At 35.2% G+C, this 18,841-nt stretch overlaps 1 protein-coding gene across 2 annotated transcripts; it reads right to left on the reverse strand.

Annotated features, from left to right (window-relative positions):
* Positions 1-11,113: 11,113 nt before the first annotated feature.
* rnaset2 (ribonuclease T2) lies at positions 11,114-18,714 on the reverse strand. Of its 2 annotated transcripts, none has more exons than XM_042736241.1 (10): positions 18,454-18,714; positions 18,153-18,247; positions 17,240-17,294; positions 17,076-17,128; positions 16,494-16,551; positions 16,338-16,402; positions 16,114-16,227; positions 13,805-13,850; positions 13,212-13,286; positions 11,114-12,578 (listed from the first exon to the last, which is right to left on the reverse strand). In XM_042736241.1, exons 2-10 carry the CDS (start codon positions 18,218-18,220, stop codon positions 12,384-12,386), a joined length of 729 nt encoding a protein of 242 aa, XP_042592175.1. In that variant the 5' UTR covers positions 18,221-18,247; positions 18,454-18,714; the 3' UTR covers positions 11,114-12,383. The 2 variants fall into 2 exon arrangements, with proteins under 2 accessions (XP_042592175.1, XP_042592174.1); XM_042736240.1 differs by having other exon boundaries at positions 18,437-18,713.
* Positions 18,715-18,841: the final 127 nt, after the last annotated feature.

Here is an 18,841-nt window from a genome sequence, read left to right on the forward strand (position 1 = left end):
GAGCTGGCTGTGCTCTATAAATAGAAAGGACTGACATGTCCTCACTGGCTAATCTTGCTTTGAAAGGCTGAGCAGGGACATCTTCAGACACCTGGCGGTACCTGCAGCTTTCAAGTTGTGAATTACTCTCCATTCTTGAAGGTGCTGTAAGCCAATATTCTCTGGAACATCACTATAACGTGATAGACTATGTGAACTTGGGAGATATCACAATAACTAATATTTGTGACAGCCCTACTGTTTTGAAGTATCATGTCTGCCTGCCAGTGCAGCCTTCAGCCGGATGCTCATTTGTCCACTTACTGTAGATCATATATTTTATCCAGTGTATAATTAACAGACAAATAAATAAATTGTTGAATGATGTACATTTTAGACATAATATTGTCAATATTGACTATTCTTGCTCTATTCTGCCAATGAAAAATAGTTCTAAACTGACTCACAGCAGAACTGTTACTGTGATGTTTCATTGCTGAATGATTCAGAATTTTGAACAAATTGGGTGAGTCAGTGATTTATTGACAAATTCATAAAAACTGGGTGATTTCCAAACATAGATTTTGCATCTTTGAAAGGCACTTTGGGAACTCAACACTTCATTATAAGTTACAGATTGTTTTTATCTTATCTGATTCAGCATGTGCATGGACCCACACACAAAGGTGGACACACTCTAGATTTAATCATCAGTAGGGGTCTAAACATTTCATCCATTGTTATTAAGGACGTAGCACTATCTGATCACTTCTGTATTTTCTTTGATATATTGATCTCTGCTACCACTGAATCTAGATCTGTCTCTGTCAGAAGGAGATGCATTAACGAGAACACTAGTGTGCAGTTTATGGAGGCTATATCTCTAACACCAAGCATTTCTGCAGACTCTGTTGATATTATCCTTGATTCTTTTAACTCAAAAGTTAAGAATGTTATTGATGATATTGCTCCAATAATAGTCAGTAAGAAAACAAACAGACAGAAATCAGTTTGGAGAAGATCAACAGCAGTTCAGACTATGAAAAGACAATGCAGAAAAGACGAGCGGATGTGGTGGAAGACGAAAATTGAAATTCACTATAGCATCTATAAAGACAGCCTTCATGCTTTTAATGTGAAACTAGCCACAGCTAGACAGAATTTCTTATCAAACCTTATAAATAGTAACTTAAACAACACTCGTACTCTTTTTGCTATTGTTGAGAGACTGACAAACCCCCCAAGTCAGATTCCCAGTGAAATGCTCTCAGTTAGCTAATGCAATGAGTTTGCTTACTTTTTTTTTTTTTGAGAAGATCATTAATATCAGGAAGGCGATTAGCACATCCTCAAGTAATGCAGAGGTCAGACAGATCTGGATGCAATATCAAAAAGATACTATGTCTATTTTTGAAGCAATTGATAGCAGAATTTTTGGAAGAAATAGTGCAGCACCTAAAATCGTCAAGCTGCTATCTTAACACACTTCCCACATCTTTTTTAAAAGTGTGCTTAACTGTTTAGAAGCAGATCTCTTAGAAGTGGTGAACGCCTCACTTCTTTCTGGGACATTTCCAAACTCCCTGAAAACTGCAGTTGTTAAGCCCCTCCTGAAAAACAGCAATCTTGATAACACCATTTTGAGCAATTATAGACCACTATCTAATCTTCCTTTTATAGGCAAAATTATAGAAAAGGTAGTTTTTAATCAGCTGAACAAATACTTAAACTCAAATGGATCCCTGGACAATTTTCAATCTGGTTTCCGACTGCATCACAGCACAGAGACAGCGCTCATTAAGATAATAAATGATATTCACTTAAATTCTGACTCTGGCAAAATATCAGTGCTGGTATTGCTAGATCTCAGTGCTGCGTTTGACACTGTCGATCATAACATACTACTAGAGAGACTGGAAGACTGGGTCGGGCTCTCTGGGATGGTACTCAAATGGTTCAGGTCATACTTAGAAGGGAGAGGTTATTATGTGAGTCTAGGAGAGCATAAGTCTAAGTGGACGTCCATGACATGCGGAGTCCCACAAGGCTCAATTCTGGCACCGCTCTTGTTTAGCCTGTATATGCTCCCACTAAGTCAGATAATGAGAAAGAACCAAATTGCCTATCACAGCTATGCTGATGATACCCAGATTTACCTAGCCTTATCGCCAAATGACTACAGCCCCATTGACTCCCTCTGCAAATGTACTGATGAAATTAATAGTTGGATGTGCCAGAACTTTCTTCAGTTAAACAAGGAAAAAACTGAAGTTATTGCATTTGGAAACAAAGATGAAGTTTTCAAGGTGAATGCATACCTTGACTCAAGGGGACAAACAACTAAAAATCAAGTCAGGAATCTTGGTGTGATTCTGGAGACAGACCTTAGTTTCAGTAGTCATGTCAAAGCAGTAACTAAATCAGCATACTATCATCTAAAAAACATTGCAAGAATTAGATGTTTTGTTTCCAGTCAAGACTTAGAGAAACTTGTTCATGCCTTTATCACCAGCAGGGTGGACTACTGTAATGGTCTCCTCACCGTCCTTCCCAAAAAGACCATTAGACAGCTGCAGCTCATCCAGAACGCTGCTGCCAGGATTCTGACTAGAACCAGAAAATCTGAGCATATCACACCAGTCTTTAGGTCCTTACACTGGCTTCCAGTTACATTTAGGATTGATTTTAAAGTACTTTTACTCGTTTATAAATCACTCAATGACCTAGGACCAAAATATATTGCGGATATGTTCACTGAATATAAACCTAACAGACCACTCAGATCATTAGGATCGAGTCAGTTAGAAATACCAAGGGTTCACACAAAACAAGGGGAGTCCGCCTTTCGTTACTATGCCGCCCGCAGTTGGAATCAGCTTCCAGAAGAGATCAGATGTGCTAAAACATTAGTCACTTTTAAATCTAGACTCAAAACTCATCTGTTTAGCTGTGCATTTGTTGAATGAGCACTGTGCGATGTCCGAATTGATTGCAGTGTATTTTACATTTTCACTGTATTCTATGTAAAATCATTTTCTATTTTTAACTGTTTTAAATTCATTTTAAATAAGTCAATTTTTAAATCATTTCCAATGTTTTAGAATTGCTTGTTTTATGTTTTTAAAATTGCTTGTTTTATTTTTGTTATTATTTTTCTTCATGATTATTTTACCTTCTTTTATGTAAAGCACTTTGAATTACCATTGTGTACGAAATGTGCTATATAAATAAACTTGCCTTGCCTTGCCTTGCCTTATCGTTTTTATCCTGGTGTCACAGCATATTACATCCTTTTTGGTGTTAACGTCACCCTAATTCAACTTTTATATCGTTTTATTAATTTTCTTAGCACTTTATTTTAGATTAGAGTTAGATTACTATTGTTTATGCATGAGAATGTATTCATTTAAATTAGTGCTGTCAAACGATTAATCGTGATTAATCGCATCCAAAATAATATATATATCTACACACATACATGTATGTATATATTTAAGAAAAAATGTTATGTTTATATATTAAGTATATTTATATATAACAAATTATATGATTATAAATATAACATACATGTAAATATTTTCTAAATATATACTAAGTATATCATCTAAATATACACACCACACACACATATATTATGTAAACAAAATCTTTTGACAGCACTAATTTAAATATTTTTAAGTCTAAAATTTGTTTCTTTGTAAGTCAACGGTTTGTCCTCCTTTTTGAGGTCAGACAGTTTAAGCATTTTAAGGGCTGATTAAAAGTGGAGGAACACAAGACAATCCTCAGTGTTTAAAATGATTTTTTAAAAGCTGATATCCTTTTAAAAATAGTCAACACTACTGAAAGTCATTGTATGATTCACACAGCAATGTTAATTTATCATGTTCAAAAAAAGACCAAAGGACTGTGCAACTCTTTGACCTGCAATGTATCGCAGACAAAAGCCAATTAGCACAGTTAAACAAGCCTTGAGAAATGGAGAGGTCCTTCAGGGGGCTTTACAGGTGTCCCCTGCACACTGATCCTGCAGCATAAAAGCCTCCGTGCCGAACACCTGCGCTTAGTGGAGCACACTGAAGCACACTGCACTATGTTAGAATGGAGTGTGTTTATCATAGCTGCTAATGTGTGTAATGGTGTGTGGGGTGCAACTCCTGCTGTGGGGTGATGTGCCTGTGGGGGCTAGAAGTAGACTGTCTGACTGTAATAGCCCTGAGGTTTAAAGATACGGATGCTGTAAATTATACTCAGCTCTGCAGTCAAGCAGCAAATGTAAGAAATGCTAGTTATGAAAATGTAATATTTGCTCAAGCAATGATGTGTAGTTTGTTTATACCAAGACCAGTGTGCTTAATAATTTCCAAAGGTAGCACATGCCTATTTAAGGGAAAAAGCAAGCTTTGAATAATCTCAGTAACTGTAAATAAGTGTGCATAAACATAAGATTTCATTACAAAGAACAGTAGCCAGATAATTGTTTCCTGTCTGTCAAATTTGTACAAATTTACACTTTATTGAATTCAAAGCCCATATGGAAAAAAGGGATATTTGCAACTTGACACAAATATGACACAATTTCTAAGTCTCCAGATTTATATTTCACAATGTGCCTTTCTCATTTCAACTTAATATCTTATAAATGCTACTATATATCACAGTCAAGGAATCCTTATTATACATATTGTGTCACATTTATGTTTTTATTTCTTATTCTGAATTGGGAACAGGTTAAAGTGACACCCCTTTTTTATTTATTTTTTTTTATTTTATTTTTTTTTTTTACACAAAAATAAAGGTTCCAAAAATCTTTGCAGGGATTTCACAAAAGAACCATTTTGTTCCCCAAACCTTTTAATGAATTGTTGTTGTTTTTCTCAGTGTGAAGAATATCCTTTCCCATCCTTTTTTCAAAGAAACTTTTTCCACTATAAAGTACATTTTGTGCAAAGGAAAGGTTGGGTAACACTTTATTTTACGGTGTCATTGTTACACGTACCTATTGTAAAAATAACAATAAATTGTGCATAATTACATGCAATTGACCCTAAGCCAAACCCTTATCCTAAAGGTCATTGAGACACTGAGTCTGAATATTTTGTCCAAAATTTTCACACGTTAAAACTAAATACGACCTCACGTTTACACACTGCCTCCGAAATATTCGTCCGTCATAAAAAAAAAAAAAAACGGATCAGGTTCGATTTTTTGCATTTTTTGAATCCGTGGTGTTTTGACAGTTCAGAGCCACCGTACAAGCAAACTCCAAAATCCAGAATGGCAATTGTCCAATTCATCCACTTTGTCTCACTGAGTTCACAGAAATTAGTGGTCTTCTTTTTTTATGTGGCTCTAGTATCGCTAGCAAATCATCAAATTAAGCTACTGACACCCTGAAGTAAACTTTAAATTACCTGGGCCTCTTCGTCCTCTCTATATCTCAGGATTGGATGGACCCAATATTTCCTTTCTTTTCCTTTTTTTTTAAGAAGCGAGAGGACAACAAAATCATCCTCAGTGCTTGAAGACTCCATTTAGTAGGCCTACTACTGTTCTGCGAATTAATTAATACGCATTGGACTCAGTGTGCAAGGTTTCTGTGACGAATTTGTGGGATTTCGAAAATTTGCACACAAAAATTTCAGACTCAGTGTGCAGAGACCTTAACCCTAGACATATAGTAATTACTTGTAGTTAATTAATATTACTCAGTACCTAAATGTGTAATTGTAACAAAGACACCTTAAAATAAAGTGTAACCAAAGGTTCTATGGAGTTAAAGGTTCTTCATGGAATCATCAATGGCAATAAATAACCTTTTGTACATAATAAATGGTTAAATTCAAATTTGGATTACAATTCTGCACCCAGTTTGCTGCCTCAATAAAATTCTGGAGCTGAATTGGAATTTCAAAGGCCTTCTCAATCCATTGGTGAATGCTGCACATCCATGAGTGATGGTGTTCTGGCAGAAGAGATAAAGGCCCGGAAAGAACTCCACCCGTTGTGTCTGTCACTGCTCCATACGGGTTAATTTACAGGTGCACTGCTGCTTCCATTCATATCGAAAGTAATCCATCAGACAGGAGAGAGCTTGTTTAATTCAGTCTTTTTTGACATAATCTCTCTCTCTCTCTCTCTCTCTCTCTCACACACACACACACTGCCTAAGAAAGAGCTAAAGAGTGAGACAGAATGGATGCAACAGCAGACATTTATTCTCATACATTCACTGTTACATTTCTATATATACAAATGTAAAATGGAAATTTATTTTCACTCTCTATCCATAAAATGTTTATAATGTGAAGTACACATGCAAATACATCATAATTCTGTGACATACTTATTTTCTTTGTGATATTATCAGAATTTTTACAAAGAAGACAAGCTTTGAAAATCGGCTTGACAAGCTTAAAGGCCTTGCTGTTTGAATTCTTAAAAAAGACATTTGAAGTTTGAGGGAATGTAGGCCTTGCTATGAGGTTTACTGAGTGGTTTCTAGGCAGTTGTTAGGGTGTTCTGACAGATACAGATAGATCCCAACTTCTTTACTATAGGATAAATGAAAAGAAATTTGAGTGGCAGTTACAGAAGGAAAGTCGAGTTGAGCTTTTAAGTGAACCTCCATCTCTTGCCAGCTAAATTAATAATGAATAAACTGAATAAACCAATAAATAAATTACTGATTTTAATAGTGCATGATAATAAATATAAAATGATCTTTTGATTCAAGTAAAACTTCATATAAGTTTTCTTTAGAAAGGAGATTTCTAAAAAAATATATATTTATTCATTGCTATATAGGTGATTCTTAGATATTAGTTGGGCTGCAAAAGTATCTGAAAACGGTTGAAAACCCCGATCTAAAAGAACCATTGTGCAGCCATCCTTGTACTAATTTAGATGTTGTTATCTTATTTGTGGATGTGGGCTAATTTTACAAAAACAAAGTGAACAAATGAAATAATTGTTCATAACCAGCATCGGAAATTGGTATCCAGTTCCTGTAGAATCTTAGTGATGAGGAAATCAGTTCTATTTTATGTCATTTTTCTAGTTCACCAAAGGATTTGTCTGAAAATCTTCAAAGCTCTCCCTCATTGTCTATGATTTACCATTAAGGGATTAGGTGAGGTTAACTAGATTTCAGGGAATTAGAGTTTTTATAGGGTTTGTGGTTTTTACAGCAGGACAGATACTGTGAAATCTAGAGCAGACATTGTCTACAGTGACCTTCCATAACATAAACATGTTCAGATCTGTTAAGTGAAAAAAAAAAAAAAAAAAGTGGGGAAAAAAATGTTCCACACATTCACTTTTGCAAATAATCTGTTAAAAGCCACTTCTTTACTTTATTTATAAAAACACAGTAATTTGGCAGGTTTCTGTGTAAAGATGTTTGCACACCTTCATTACGTGCACAACTTATTTCACTTGTATATCTGCTACCATTCTGTGTTTAACGTCATATTTTAAGTAACATCTCTGTTACTTAATAAAACATTATTAAAGGTGTTGTATGTAAGGTTTTGACTCTACTAAAGCACACACACACACACACACACACACACACACACACACACACACACACACACACACACACACACACACAAAAAAAACTTAATATGTTTGCAGATATTTAAGAAACATGCTAAGTTAACATACTTGTTTATCTGAAAAACAATGCTACAATCAGTTATTGTCCTTTGAAAATGTGCAATGGGGGAGGAATGTCGGTGTTTGTTTTGGTTTGTGAAACCCACCCACTGCCAGTTTACCCAAATGCTGTGGCGCCCGGGGAGCAGTTTGGGGTTCGGTGCCTTGCTCAAGGGCACCTCAGTCGTGGTATTGCCGGCCCGAGACTCGAACACACAACATCAGGGTTAGGAGTTAAACTCTAACCATTAGGCCACGACTTCCCATGGGTACATACAGCTCCTTTAAATAATTAAAATGTATTAAATAACAATTAAACATTGCATATTGACAGTGTCGGAGGTAGCACATTAATGTAATGACAAAATTTTCATTTTGGGATGGAGTTTCCCTTTAACTACTAAAGTAACACATTACCTTTAAGTTATCAATGAAATAGAGTTTTTTTTTGTTAAAAAAACAAACAAACAAACAAATACTAGCTCCATAAAGGCCTAGTTATCACACTTTTTACTCCAGTTCATTTTCAATTTCAATTCAAATGTTTACAATATCTGTGTTCTATTTGTATTTCTTTTATATGTCTATTACATTGTTAGCTTAACATGCTAATACTTTAATGTATACAGTGTATTTGTATGACACATTGCGTTGCTACCTTATAAGACAGCATCCTATTTAGGCAGTAGACAGCTCACTAGGAACAGACCTCTGTCCACTGAGGGGTTCTGTAGAACTTCAAAGGGTCCCTCATCTTCAGATAGTAAAGCAAAAATACTGTCAAGAGACAGTGACACAGCTTCAGATCTACACACACAAAGCTCTTACTCATCATCACTCTTTCAGCCTGAAGGACAGTGGTGACTCAGCCCTGACTGTCCACCAGCAGACCACTCTCAAGAAACATGCAGAGCTCTTTTCACATATGAATGAACCTAATTTATTCCATTGATTTAGTTAATTTGTGAACATGTACTACAAACCAGATTCCAAAAAAGTTGGGACACTGTACAAAATGTGAGTAAAAAAAAAGGAATGGAATAATTTACAAATCTCATAAACTTATATTTTATTCGCAATAGAATATAGATAACATATCAAATGTTGAAAGTGAGACATTTTGAAATGTCATGCCAAATATTGGCTCATTTTGGATTTTCATGAGAGCTACACATTCCAAAAAGTTGGGACAGGTAGCAATAAGAGGCTGGAAAAGTTAAATGTACATATAAGGAACAGCTGGAGGACCAATTTGCAACTTATTAGGTCAATTGGCAACATGACTGGGTATAAAAAGAGCCTCTCAGAGTGGCAGTGTCTCTCAGAAGTCAAGATGAGCAGAGGATCACCAATTCCCCCAATGCTGCGGCAAAAAATAGTGGAGCAATATCAGAAAGGAGTTTCTAAGAGAAAAATTGCAAAGAGTTTGAAGTTATCATCATCTACAGTGCATAATATCATCCAAAGATTCAGAGAATCTGGACCAATCTCTGTGCGTAAGGGTCAAGGCTGGGAAACCATACTGGATGCCCGTGATCTTCAGGCACTTAGACGGCACTGCATCACATACAGGAATGCTACTGTAATGGAAATCACAACATGGGCTCAGGAATACTTCCAGAAAACATTGTCAGTGAACACAATCCACCGTGCCATTCACCGTTGCCGGCTAAATCTATATAGGTCAAAAAAGAAGCCATATCTAAACATGATCCAGAAGCGCAGGCGTTTTCTCTGGGCCAAGGCTCATTTAAAATGGACTGTGGCAAAGTGGAAAACTGTTCTGTGGTCAGACGAATCAAAATTTGAAGTTCTTTTTTGGAAAAAATAGGATGCCATGTTTGTGTTGAGTTTGAGTTTGTGTGGCATGGGCAGCTTACACATCTGGAAAGGCACCATCAATGCTGAAAGGTATATCCAAGTTCTAGAACAACATATGTTCCCATCCAGACGTCGTCTCTTTCAGAGAAGACTTTGCATTTTCCAACATGACATTGCCACATACTGCATCAATTATAACATCATGGCTGCGTAGAAGAAGGATCCGGGTACTGAAATGGCCAGCCTGCAGTACAGATCTTTAACCCATAGAAAACATTTGGCGTATCATTAAGAGGAAGATGCGACAAAGAAGACCTAAGACAGTTGAGGAACTAGAAGCCTGTATTAGACAAGAATGGGACAACATTCCTATTCCTAAACTTGAGCAACTTGTCTCCTCAGTCCCCAGACGTTTGCAGACTATTATAAAAAGAAGAGGGGATGCCACACAGTGGTAAACATGGCCTTGTCCCAACTTTTTTGAGATGTGTTCATGCCATGAAATTTAAAATCAACTTATTTATCCCTTAAAATTATACATTTTCTCAGTTTAAACATTTGATATGTCATCTATGTTGTATTCTGAGTAAAATATTGAAATTTGAAACTTCCACATCATTGAATTCTGTTTTTATTCACAATTTGTACAGTGTCCCAACTTTTTTGGAATCGGGTTTGTAGTTATTTATATGTATTTTGTGTGTGTGTACTAATATATTAATACTAATATCACAATATATATACTCCATTCTCAACTGATTTCAATACAGATTGGTGTTAGAATGAAAATACTTAACATTTTAGAAATAAACATAGAACTTCTTTATCCTGTGTAATCCCCAGGTACTGTAGGGTGGATTTCAAATAACTTGCTTCTCAATCATAGAATTGTCTTCTACGCAAATAATACATACGATACTGACTGAGAACTTGCCACAAAAAAGTATAGAAAATCAAGATTTCCACCTTTTGGATGTCTTCACAGTATAAGTGATGCCTTAAAATGCTTCCTACATTTACAGCTTATTAGATTTTTGAACAGTCATCTATATTCATCTATATGTAACAGACAAAATGTTGATGAAAAAAAAAGGTTTGGTTCATTTCTCTGCACCACAGATCAGGAGACGGTGCAAATAGCTGCACATATTCTCAGTTTTTTTTCTGCTTTGGTGTCAAACTGTTTGGAAGGTTTAATGTCAACATCTTATATACTTTAAACCTCCTAATTTCACATTCCACATGCGCTCTTTCACTTTTGCTCCTTGTTGTGGGAAAAATAGAGTTAGTGTAGTGTGGAACCAACAGGAAATACCAACTGTGAGAAAATCATCAGTGAACATCTTAACAACCTTGCATTACAAAAACAGATATGGTTATGAGGTTGAAGAGATGTGTACAGGTTAATGAAGAAGTCCTTCTGAACACATTGCCTAATGCAGGGCAGTGGCAGTCAGAAACACTTAAATGGCCTTATAAAAAACTCCAGAAATCGTTTAAACATGCGGTTGTTGTTTCTATCAAGACAAGGAAACTGCAGAGACACAAATTGAAGGCCACATGAATTGGCCTGTAATAACTGCCACACAAAAAGTTCAGTGTGGACATGTATGGTGTTTTCAAAACAACCAAGATTCAAACACACACAGGAATATGTGATTTTCTGTATTTATTCAATTGGCATTGCATTACAAAAATATTTTAGTTACTGGTGTTTAAGTGAGGCATTTACGAAATACTGTAAAAGTGACAAACCTTTGTACCTACTGTATAAAAAGTCTATGACCAGCAGTATAAAATCAAAGAATAGGCATGTCTTTCACAAGCTGAGTTGCATATCAAATGCCCACATCTGATATGGCTGTCATCTAATAACTGTTTGAAATACAGTTTAAAAGCCAGAAAGACACTCTTTATTTACCGGAACATTTTGTGCAAATAGTAATTTTTTCCCCTGTAGTCCACTACCATAAAACGTACATGTGAGCAACATATCTGTAAACAACATCATTGTGATTTTTTTTTTTTTTTTTTTTTTTTGGCAGAATGCATGTGCTGCCCTCCAGCGGCAGAAGCTTAAATGTGCATTATGTGCAACTGCTGCCATTAGGCCCAAAGCTCCAAACCTACCACATATTTTACAAATTAACATCGCAAATTAAGGCATGAATGGCCTCTTTCAATCCAACTCACAATAACAAATTTATCAGATGAAATATATTAAACACTGAATAATACAGCTAAATTAGACTGAAAGAAAAATACAAAGACTTAAAATAAAAAGATTTGGTTTGCTTCAAGGATCACTGAAATTATTGCATTGTAATTTTTAATGGAAATAGCACATTGCTAAAAAATTCTTTCTGATTTATGAACACAACAGTGGTATATTATCTATACTGTCGAACATTTATACATCAAACTTGTTTTTTTGGTTTTAGTGTAATAAAACTACTGTACTACTAAATGATAATCATTTCGAATAATGTGAATTGGAGAAAAGTAAAATGTCCAGATGCACAGTGGTCAAGTGGGATATGCATCATGAAAATTGTGTTATAATGCTAAAAACATTTCCTAAAGTATAACACATTTAATTAATAATTTTCTTTCCTTGACATTTTGTGGTAAATTTGATCTGGACATTTTTTTATGAAATTCACCCAAGGACACACACACACAAAAAAAAAGAGAGAAAAAGACCGCAGTATGAATCAGTAAGACCAATAAAAAAATTAACCCAGTAACCATAGAATACAGCAGTCTGTGACACCCTTAAATCTTCACTAGATTGTTCCAGCATCACCATTTAAAACAACAAAGGAGTTTAATGTGCAAATATAAACAGGAAATATTTTCAACTGTTTCCAGCATTTCAGACATAATGTATTCTCTTCTTGTTATGCTCAGTGGGTTGCCCACCTCTATGATCTGCTTGGCACTGGGGGGTAATAGATCGGCATGGAGTGATCACACACGCTGAGCTCTGACTGGCCACTGATAGCCACTGCGGGGATGTCATTGCTCCAGATTTCTTCGGTTGACTTTTCGCAGTCGATCAGCTGGAAATCCCTGTCAACGCAGATCTCTATTTGGCCCAAAACCTGAACCTGGCCTCCCTGAGAAATACAGTAAGAAATGAGATTTCACCTTAGCAAAACTGAAGGCAAACTGTGGTCACTGTGCATCTAACTGTTGTCCTGAGCTGATCAGTCTCAATTGATATCAAGTCATGAGGAAATCAAAATAGACTTTCATAAAGGAATATGTTCCTCTATTATAAGTTGCTTTGGATAAAAGAGTAGGGATGCACGATAAATATCGCACAATATTTGTATAGTAAATGCTTCTCCATGTGAAAGCACGCACATGAAGAGATTTACCACTGATTACAGAACCGACTTTACTGATGAGATGCGCATTAAGTAGCGTGCTGATATTTATTGTGCATCCCTATAAAAGAGTCAGTTAAGCGATAAATGTAAATTATGTTGATTACAACAAAAATATATTTGACTTAGCTCGTATTTTCAGAAGTAAAGGAGAAGTTTAAAGTACTTACATTGGGAAATTTTTTTAAAGACTTTAAAGCAGAAATGTGAAGCTAACATATAGTTCATTAAAACTTGCAGTATATATTAAGTGAGCTGTTAAGTTTTAAGTTTTCATGGCAACAAAGTTGTAAAAGTTGATAGTTAAATATTATGTAGAAAAGGTTACATTCAGTATATTCTGTCTTTCTTCATTCATACCTTTCCTGGATGGACACACTGAATCTTTGTCTTCACATTGTAGAAGCTAGTAATGGCTGTCTCCACGTCATCCAGCTTTTAAAAAAAAAAAAAAAAATGGAAATATGACACACTTACCCACAGGTCACCATAATCACAAGATTCTTGTTTACTTCTGCCCAAAAATAGAGAAGTTGAAAAAACGCAACTAAAGATTGCAAGACGTCAGGCTATGAGTGTTGAAATGCTGATGTTGCAGCTTGGCAACAATAACGCACACAGTGTTTTAGAAAGATTCTTTGGGGATGATACTTTTGGGAAATTTTTAACCTGATCATTACTTCAATTATATCATTCATGTAATCACAGACAGGGACAGAAAACAGCAGCCTGAACCATTACAGTAAACAACTCTAACGCAACCCAAGCTGCTGAATTATTTAAATATATAAAAAAATATATATACACATACATATAAATTAATTACAGACTACGTGCTCTACCTCTCAGGTCAAAGGTCAAAGAAAAATATTTACTTCATCTTCAAAGAACCATATATAGTTCAGTGTCTCTTAAATGATAATTACAGCAGGGATGTCAATGAAACTACTCACAGTGTAGTACTGCTCAGAGGGCACGATTCTGTTGTCCTTTAAAACACTGAAAACACAAAAGACTCGTGAGGAAACCAGTGCCAACTAGTGCTGGGTGGTATAATGCTACCGGTTAAGACATTTATGTGAAATAGCAGAAATATGTTAACCGGTAGTGTTTATACCAATGTACCTATAACTATGCAGCCATTATGGCCTGGACTGCTTTACTTGGGATGTGTCCCAAACTTGTTATTAAAGCATGCAATATTAATCAATGTTTTAATTGTTTATGCTTGCCGAGCAGCATTGTTATTTGCTACATTAAAAGGATAGTTCAACCAGAAATGAAAATTCTGTCACAATTTACTCAAGGACTGCCCTCGACAAAGGATTTTTCTGGTCGACTACTAGTCGTTTCTTTTAAGCATTAGTCGACTAATCACATTTTTATTAATAAACCATTTAAATCATTATTATGAGCCTTTAATTTCCTATAGCCTAATAAGCACTCAAGCACATGCATATAGCTTGCCACAGCGCACCGGGAGAAGTAATGAATAAGAATGTGTCAGGGAAAACAGTAAGGAGACTGCATTAACATTTTATAATTTCTTGATAAACTAGTGCGTGAAGTGGTGAAGTCGGAGACACTGACACGGACTCGTCATCTCCGCAGTAGTGGACGCCCCTGTATGCATGTTTCATATGGATACATAATCTGAGAATATTTGTTCTCTATTTGAACTGGTTAATTTAAAAGTAGACATTTTACTCTCTATAGATATATTTTTATTGTCTGTAAGGCAATGGAGTTTCGCACTCAAGTTCACAGAGACCGAGACGGCAGAAAGCGCATTCTGCTTGCTTTCCTTATTTTACAAACCGCAATGATTTGTTTGTTTTTTTTGTTTTGTTTTTATTTTTTTTGTATGTATGAAACTAAGGAAGTATTTTATGAGTAAGTGACTGCATCGGTGCCTCCATCTCATGCAGTGAGCGGTACTGTTCAGCTTCCACACTCCGTACAGACACTTGAATAGCACAAATTTCTCTAGGATAATATTAGATTGAGCAGCCATGTAAAGTTAATACTTACATATTTCAGATGACAAGTCATATTTGAGGTTGATGAATGATAGTCTAGCATTTTGATGTCCTGTCTGAGTACTGTATTACCACAAAGACCAAGCGTTAACAATCTGTCCATCACGGACTGTGTGACTTCGCCTGTGGACTTTTTTTTAAATAATATAGTTTTTCTAACTAAGCAACTAAAATATTTTTGGTCAACCAAGGCTCTTCTGGTCGACTAACGATTAGTCAAATATTAGGGGGCAACCCTAATTTACTCATCCTCATGTTGTTCCAAACCTTTATGACTTTATTTCTTCTGCTGTACACAAAAGAAAATATTTTGAAAAATGTTGGTGGCAGCCATTGACTTCCATTGTATGGGGAAAAAAAAAATACTATGGAAGTCAATGGCTACCAGCAATCGTTTGGTTACCAACATTCTTCAAAATATCTTCTTTTGTGTTCAACAGGACAAAGAAATTCATGCAGGATTGGAACAACTTGAGGATTAGTGGATTATTACAAAGTTTTATATTTATGGTTGTTTTCATTAATTTGGTTGTTTTATATATTTAATTTTTGTTGATTTGTGTATAATTGTGTTGTTTTGGTTTATGGTTGAACTAACCCTTTAATTTGAACGAGGTTTCAATCAGAATTTTGAGTCAGTTTTATAATATTAGTTACTTTTTAACTGAAGTGTTGCATAATGTCTGTGTGTGATGAAAGAGTTGTCATTTATAACTACAGGTACTCTCATCTTTTGCTTTGTATCCATCTCACAACTTCCTAATGTACCTGAAATACTTATATATACTATATGATAGATAAAAGAGATAGATAAAATAATAATAATAATGGAATAATGGAATAATGAAAATATTATTATAAAAACTAGAGAAACTGCAAAGCGTGGTATGGTGGAACAAGTCCCATCTTCTAAATAAAAAAGCCACTTGCCAAAGGTAAAGTCATTGCATCGTTTTTTTTTGTTTTTTTTCCACCTTGTTTCAAATTACCGACTCACACTTTTCTCATCCTAATTTTACAAGTTGAAAGTTACAAAACAACACACGCACAGAGCTGACTGACTCTGATAACGGTCGGGCGTTCTCCGAGTCTGATAAACTTGGGTATAACACACATTGTTAAACAGATCCAGGACCCAAAGTAATAGATTGGGACCTCGGGTCTCGGCTCCTCCGTGTAGACCTCTACTGGAAAGCCACAAAATCAGGTAACCAAGAACTTACTTAGTAAGGTTATACTTGTGGTACAGCTCAAGAGCTTTGCTGAAGTATTTATGTTGACTGTTCAGAGACTCTGCTCTTGCAGCACAGGTTCCATGTTTTGTCCATTCATATTTCCTAAGCAAAAAAAAACAACAACAACAACAACACAATAAAAGTCTTTTTTTTTTTTTTGCTTTAACTTTAATAAATAAATAAAAAGTACATTTGCAAGTTTTTAAACATACCAAAATTCAGAGGAGGAAGGTTCTATTAGATCTGGCCAATATTTTTTCATCTCTGGTATCAAGTCCTGAGAAACATGCATATACAACACGTCAAGCACTTGTCCTCTGAGCTAAAATATATGACATTCAACAGGGCGAGCAAGGCAAGTAAATTACCTTAATCAAACTGGCATTAAAATGCCAGGATGTATTGCACATCATGCCAGAGTTGGGCCTGCAACAACAACAAACATTTCTACTGACACAAACTATAATCATCCTTACAATCACTGGCATCATTATCAGATGATTATTCAGATCGTATGACAACCAGGGTTGCACCAATATAAACATATGGGGAAAGTGTATTATGCATTCATTTGGCAGGCCTTTTTATCCAAACATCACAAACAGTTTATCATAGGAGTCAACAATATTGCATTTCAAGTTTAAAGTTTAAGCTATATTAGTATAGTATAGTATAGTTATAGTATAGTATAGTATAGTATAGTAGTAGTGTTTTTGGTTATAGGAAATGTATTTGTTTATGGTAGTGGATTAGTTAAGCGATTGCAGAAAAGGTCTTCCTGAAGTCGTTGGCTGTAATCATTACTTCAGATATTTAGCCAATATGATATAACAGATATTACAAATCTATACTCTTTAATGTTTTTTTTTTTTTTTTTTTTACCTTCTTTTTAATCCAGTATGCATTGCAATCAAACAATTTTACTATATAGTCACTTATCATAAACCTACCATAATCCATGAAGAGTCCAAAAGCTTATATTTGTTGTACAAGTTTTTTCCACCTATAAATGAAAAACAACACAATTTATCTCCCGATCCCCAGTGGAGGAGCAATATGTGGTGCACCTGCAGTAATGGCAATAAAACAATGGAAAGTAAATGCAATACACTACACTGCAAAATGTCTGTGGCCAGTGCTGGGTCAGGGTGAGTTTTGTCCATTCTCCCCTAAAAGAAGCAGTCAGTTCATTATTTATGACTTCAGGGTGACAATAAGAATTTGACAAACTTTTTGCACAAAACATGGAATCAAAAAATGGCTTCATTTGTATGTGTACATGCAGAAAATGTGGTCACAGTATCAAATGCATATTAAAACCATTAAAGTGGGCATACAAATATTTGAAGATCATTAACAAAATTATTTTAGCTGTAATGCACCAAATTCTCATTTTGTAAATTCTGAATAGTACTTCTCAATAAATTTAGGTTTTCATTATTATACTTTTTATTGGTTTACAATAATGAATACTGTGACAATGTGGTAGTATAATTTAAATATCATAAATCAAATAAAATAATTAAAAACAGTACACCAAATACTACCATAGTGTTTAAAAAAAAATAATTATTATTATTACAGTCATAATGTTGTGCAAATATTTCACATGCAAACCGCAAACATATTTTTAGAACATTTCCTTAAAAAGTACTGGGAAAGAAGTGCATTTAAGTCAGCATGACTAGTGTAGTTAAGATTCCTAACTCATGAGCCGTTTTTTTTTTTTTTTTCTAGTTGAACAAAAATACCTGAATTTATTAGGTATTGTGTGTTCTGTTATCATTGCTGTAAAAAGTCATTAAAAAGCCTGCGTATGTATAAATAGTTTACTAATGTTTACCCTTTCAAACATCTTGTATTGTATATAATGTTTACCTTGTAACCTAAAGTGTATCTTGTTCAATAAAGAAGGGAAAATACAAACAGGACTTGTGCAATACTGATTGTGACTGCACCCAGACTTAAATTTGATCAATATGTATAACGTTAAATACATTTATCTAGGATGTATTTGCGTGACATACCGAGGATGGGAAAAGGTTGGCCAGAAAAATCCAGCACAAAGAATGACAGAAACTGCAATGAATCTCATTCTTCCAGATGGTGCAAGTCCGTTCACCTTAGCGAGGACAAAAGATCATTTATTATCAACGTTCATAATCGTACACTGTAAAAAACTTCTATAAGACAAAGTCATAGCATAGAGCATATCAACGCTGCAAACAAAGGTAACATATTCAAGTGTGAGATAGTTACTATAAATAAATAAATAAACAAGTTAAATAAATAAAACCTTGAACAAACTTACTTTAAGACGTCGGTTACCTGTTATTGTCTGAAATGCCGTCGGTTCAATTTACATACAGTTTTTACGTCCTACTGATATGAGAGAGCGCTGGTTTTAAACGTTTTTATTTAGTCTGGGGTGGAAGTCTTAAAGTAGGACTGCCCAGTTACTATCTTTCCGAAACACTGTGCGGTCGAGTCACTTCAGAGAGCCACTTCCTTTCCTGACAGAGACACACTGCGGCTTCTGTGCACAGAGCGTGTTTGCCTTGTGACGTCGCAACTGCGCGTGCGCTGTCAAATCATGTGATCAACTGCAATTTATCACGTGAAGGTGGATTATCCAGATTAAGCTAAAACGTTACAACTAGGAACTTTTCTAATGTAATTATTGTTACAGTTCCTTCTAGTAAATGTTGCATTAACG

The sequence above is a fragment of the Cyprinus carpio genome, chromosome B13 (genome assembly GCF_018340385.1).
Source record: "Cyprinus carpio isolate SPL01 chromosome B13, ASM1834038v1, whole genome shotgun sequence".
NCBI classification, from domain to species: domain Eukaryota; kingdom Metazoa; phylum Chordata; class Actinopteri; order Cypriniformes; family Cyprinidae; genus Cyprinus; species Cyprinus carpio.

Bases quoted from the DNA above. Each gene is read 5' to 3' on its own strand.
- rnaset2 (XM_042736241.1), bottom strand. From the start codon at position 18,220: ATGAGATTCATTGCAGTTTCTGTCATTCTTTGTGCTGGATTTTTCTGG. The intron at 17,129-17,239 runs GTAGTGTATTGC...TTTCATTTATAG, and splicing joins GGCCACAGACATTTTGCAGT to GTGGAAAAAACTTGTACAAC. The intron at 16,552-17,075 runs GTAGGTTTATGA...TTGTTGTTGCAG, and splicing joins TGGACTCTTCATGGATTATG to GCCCAACTCTGGCATGATGT.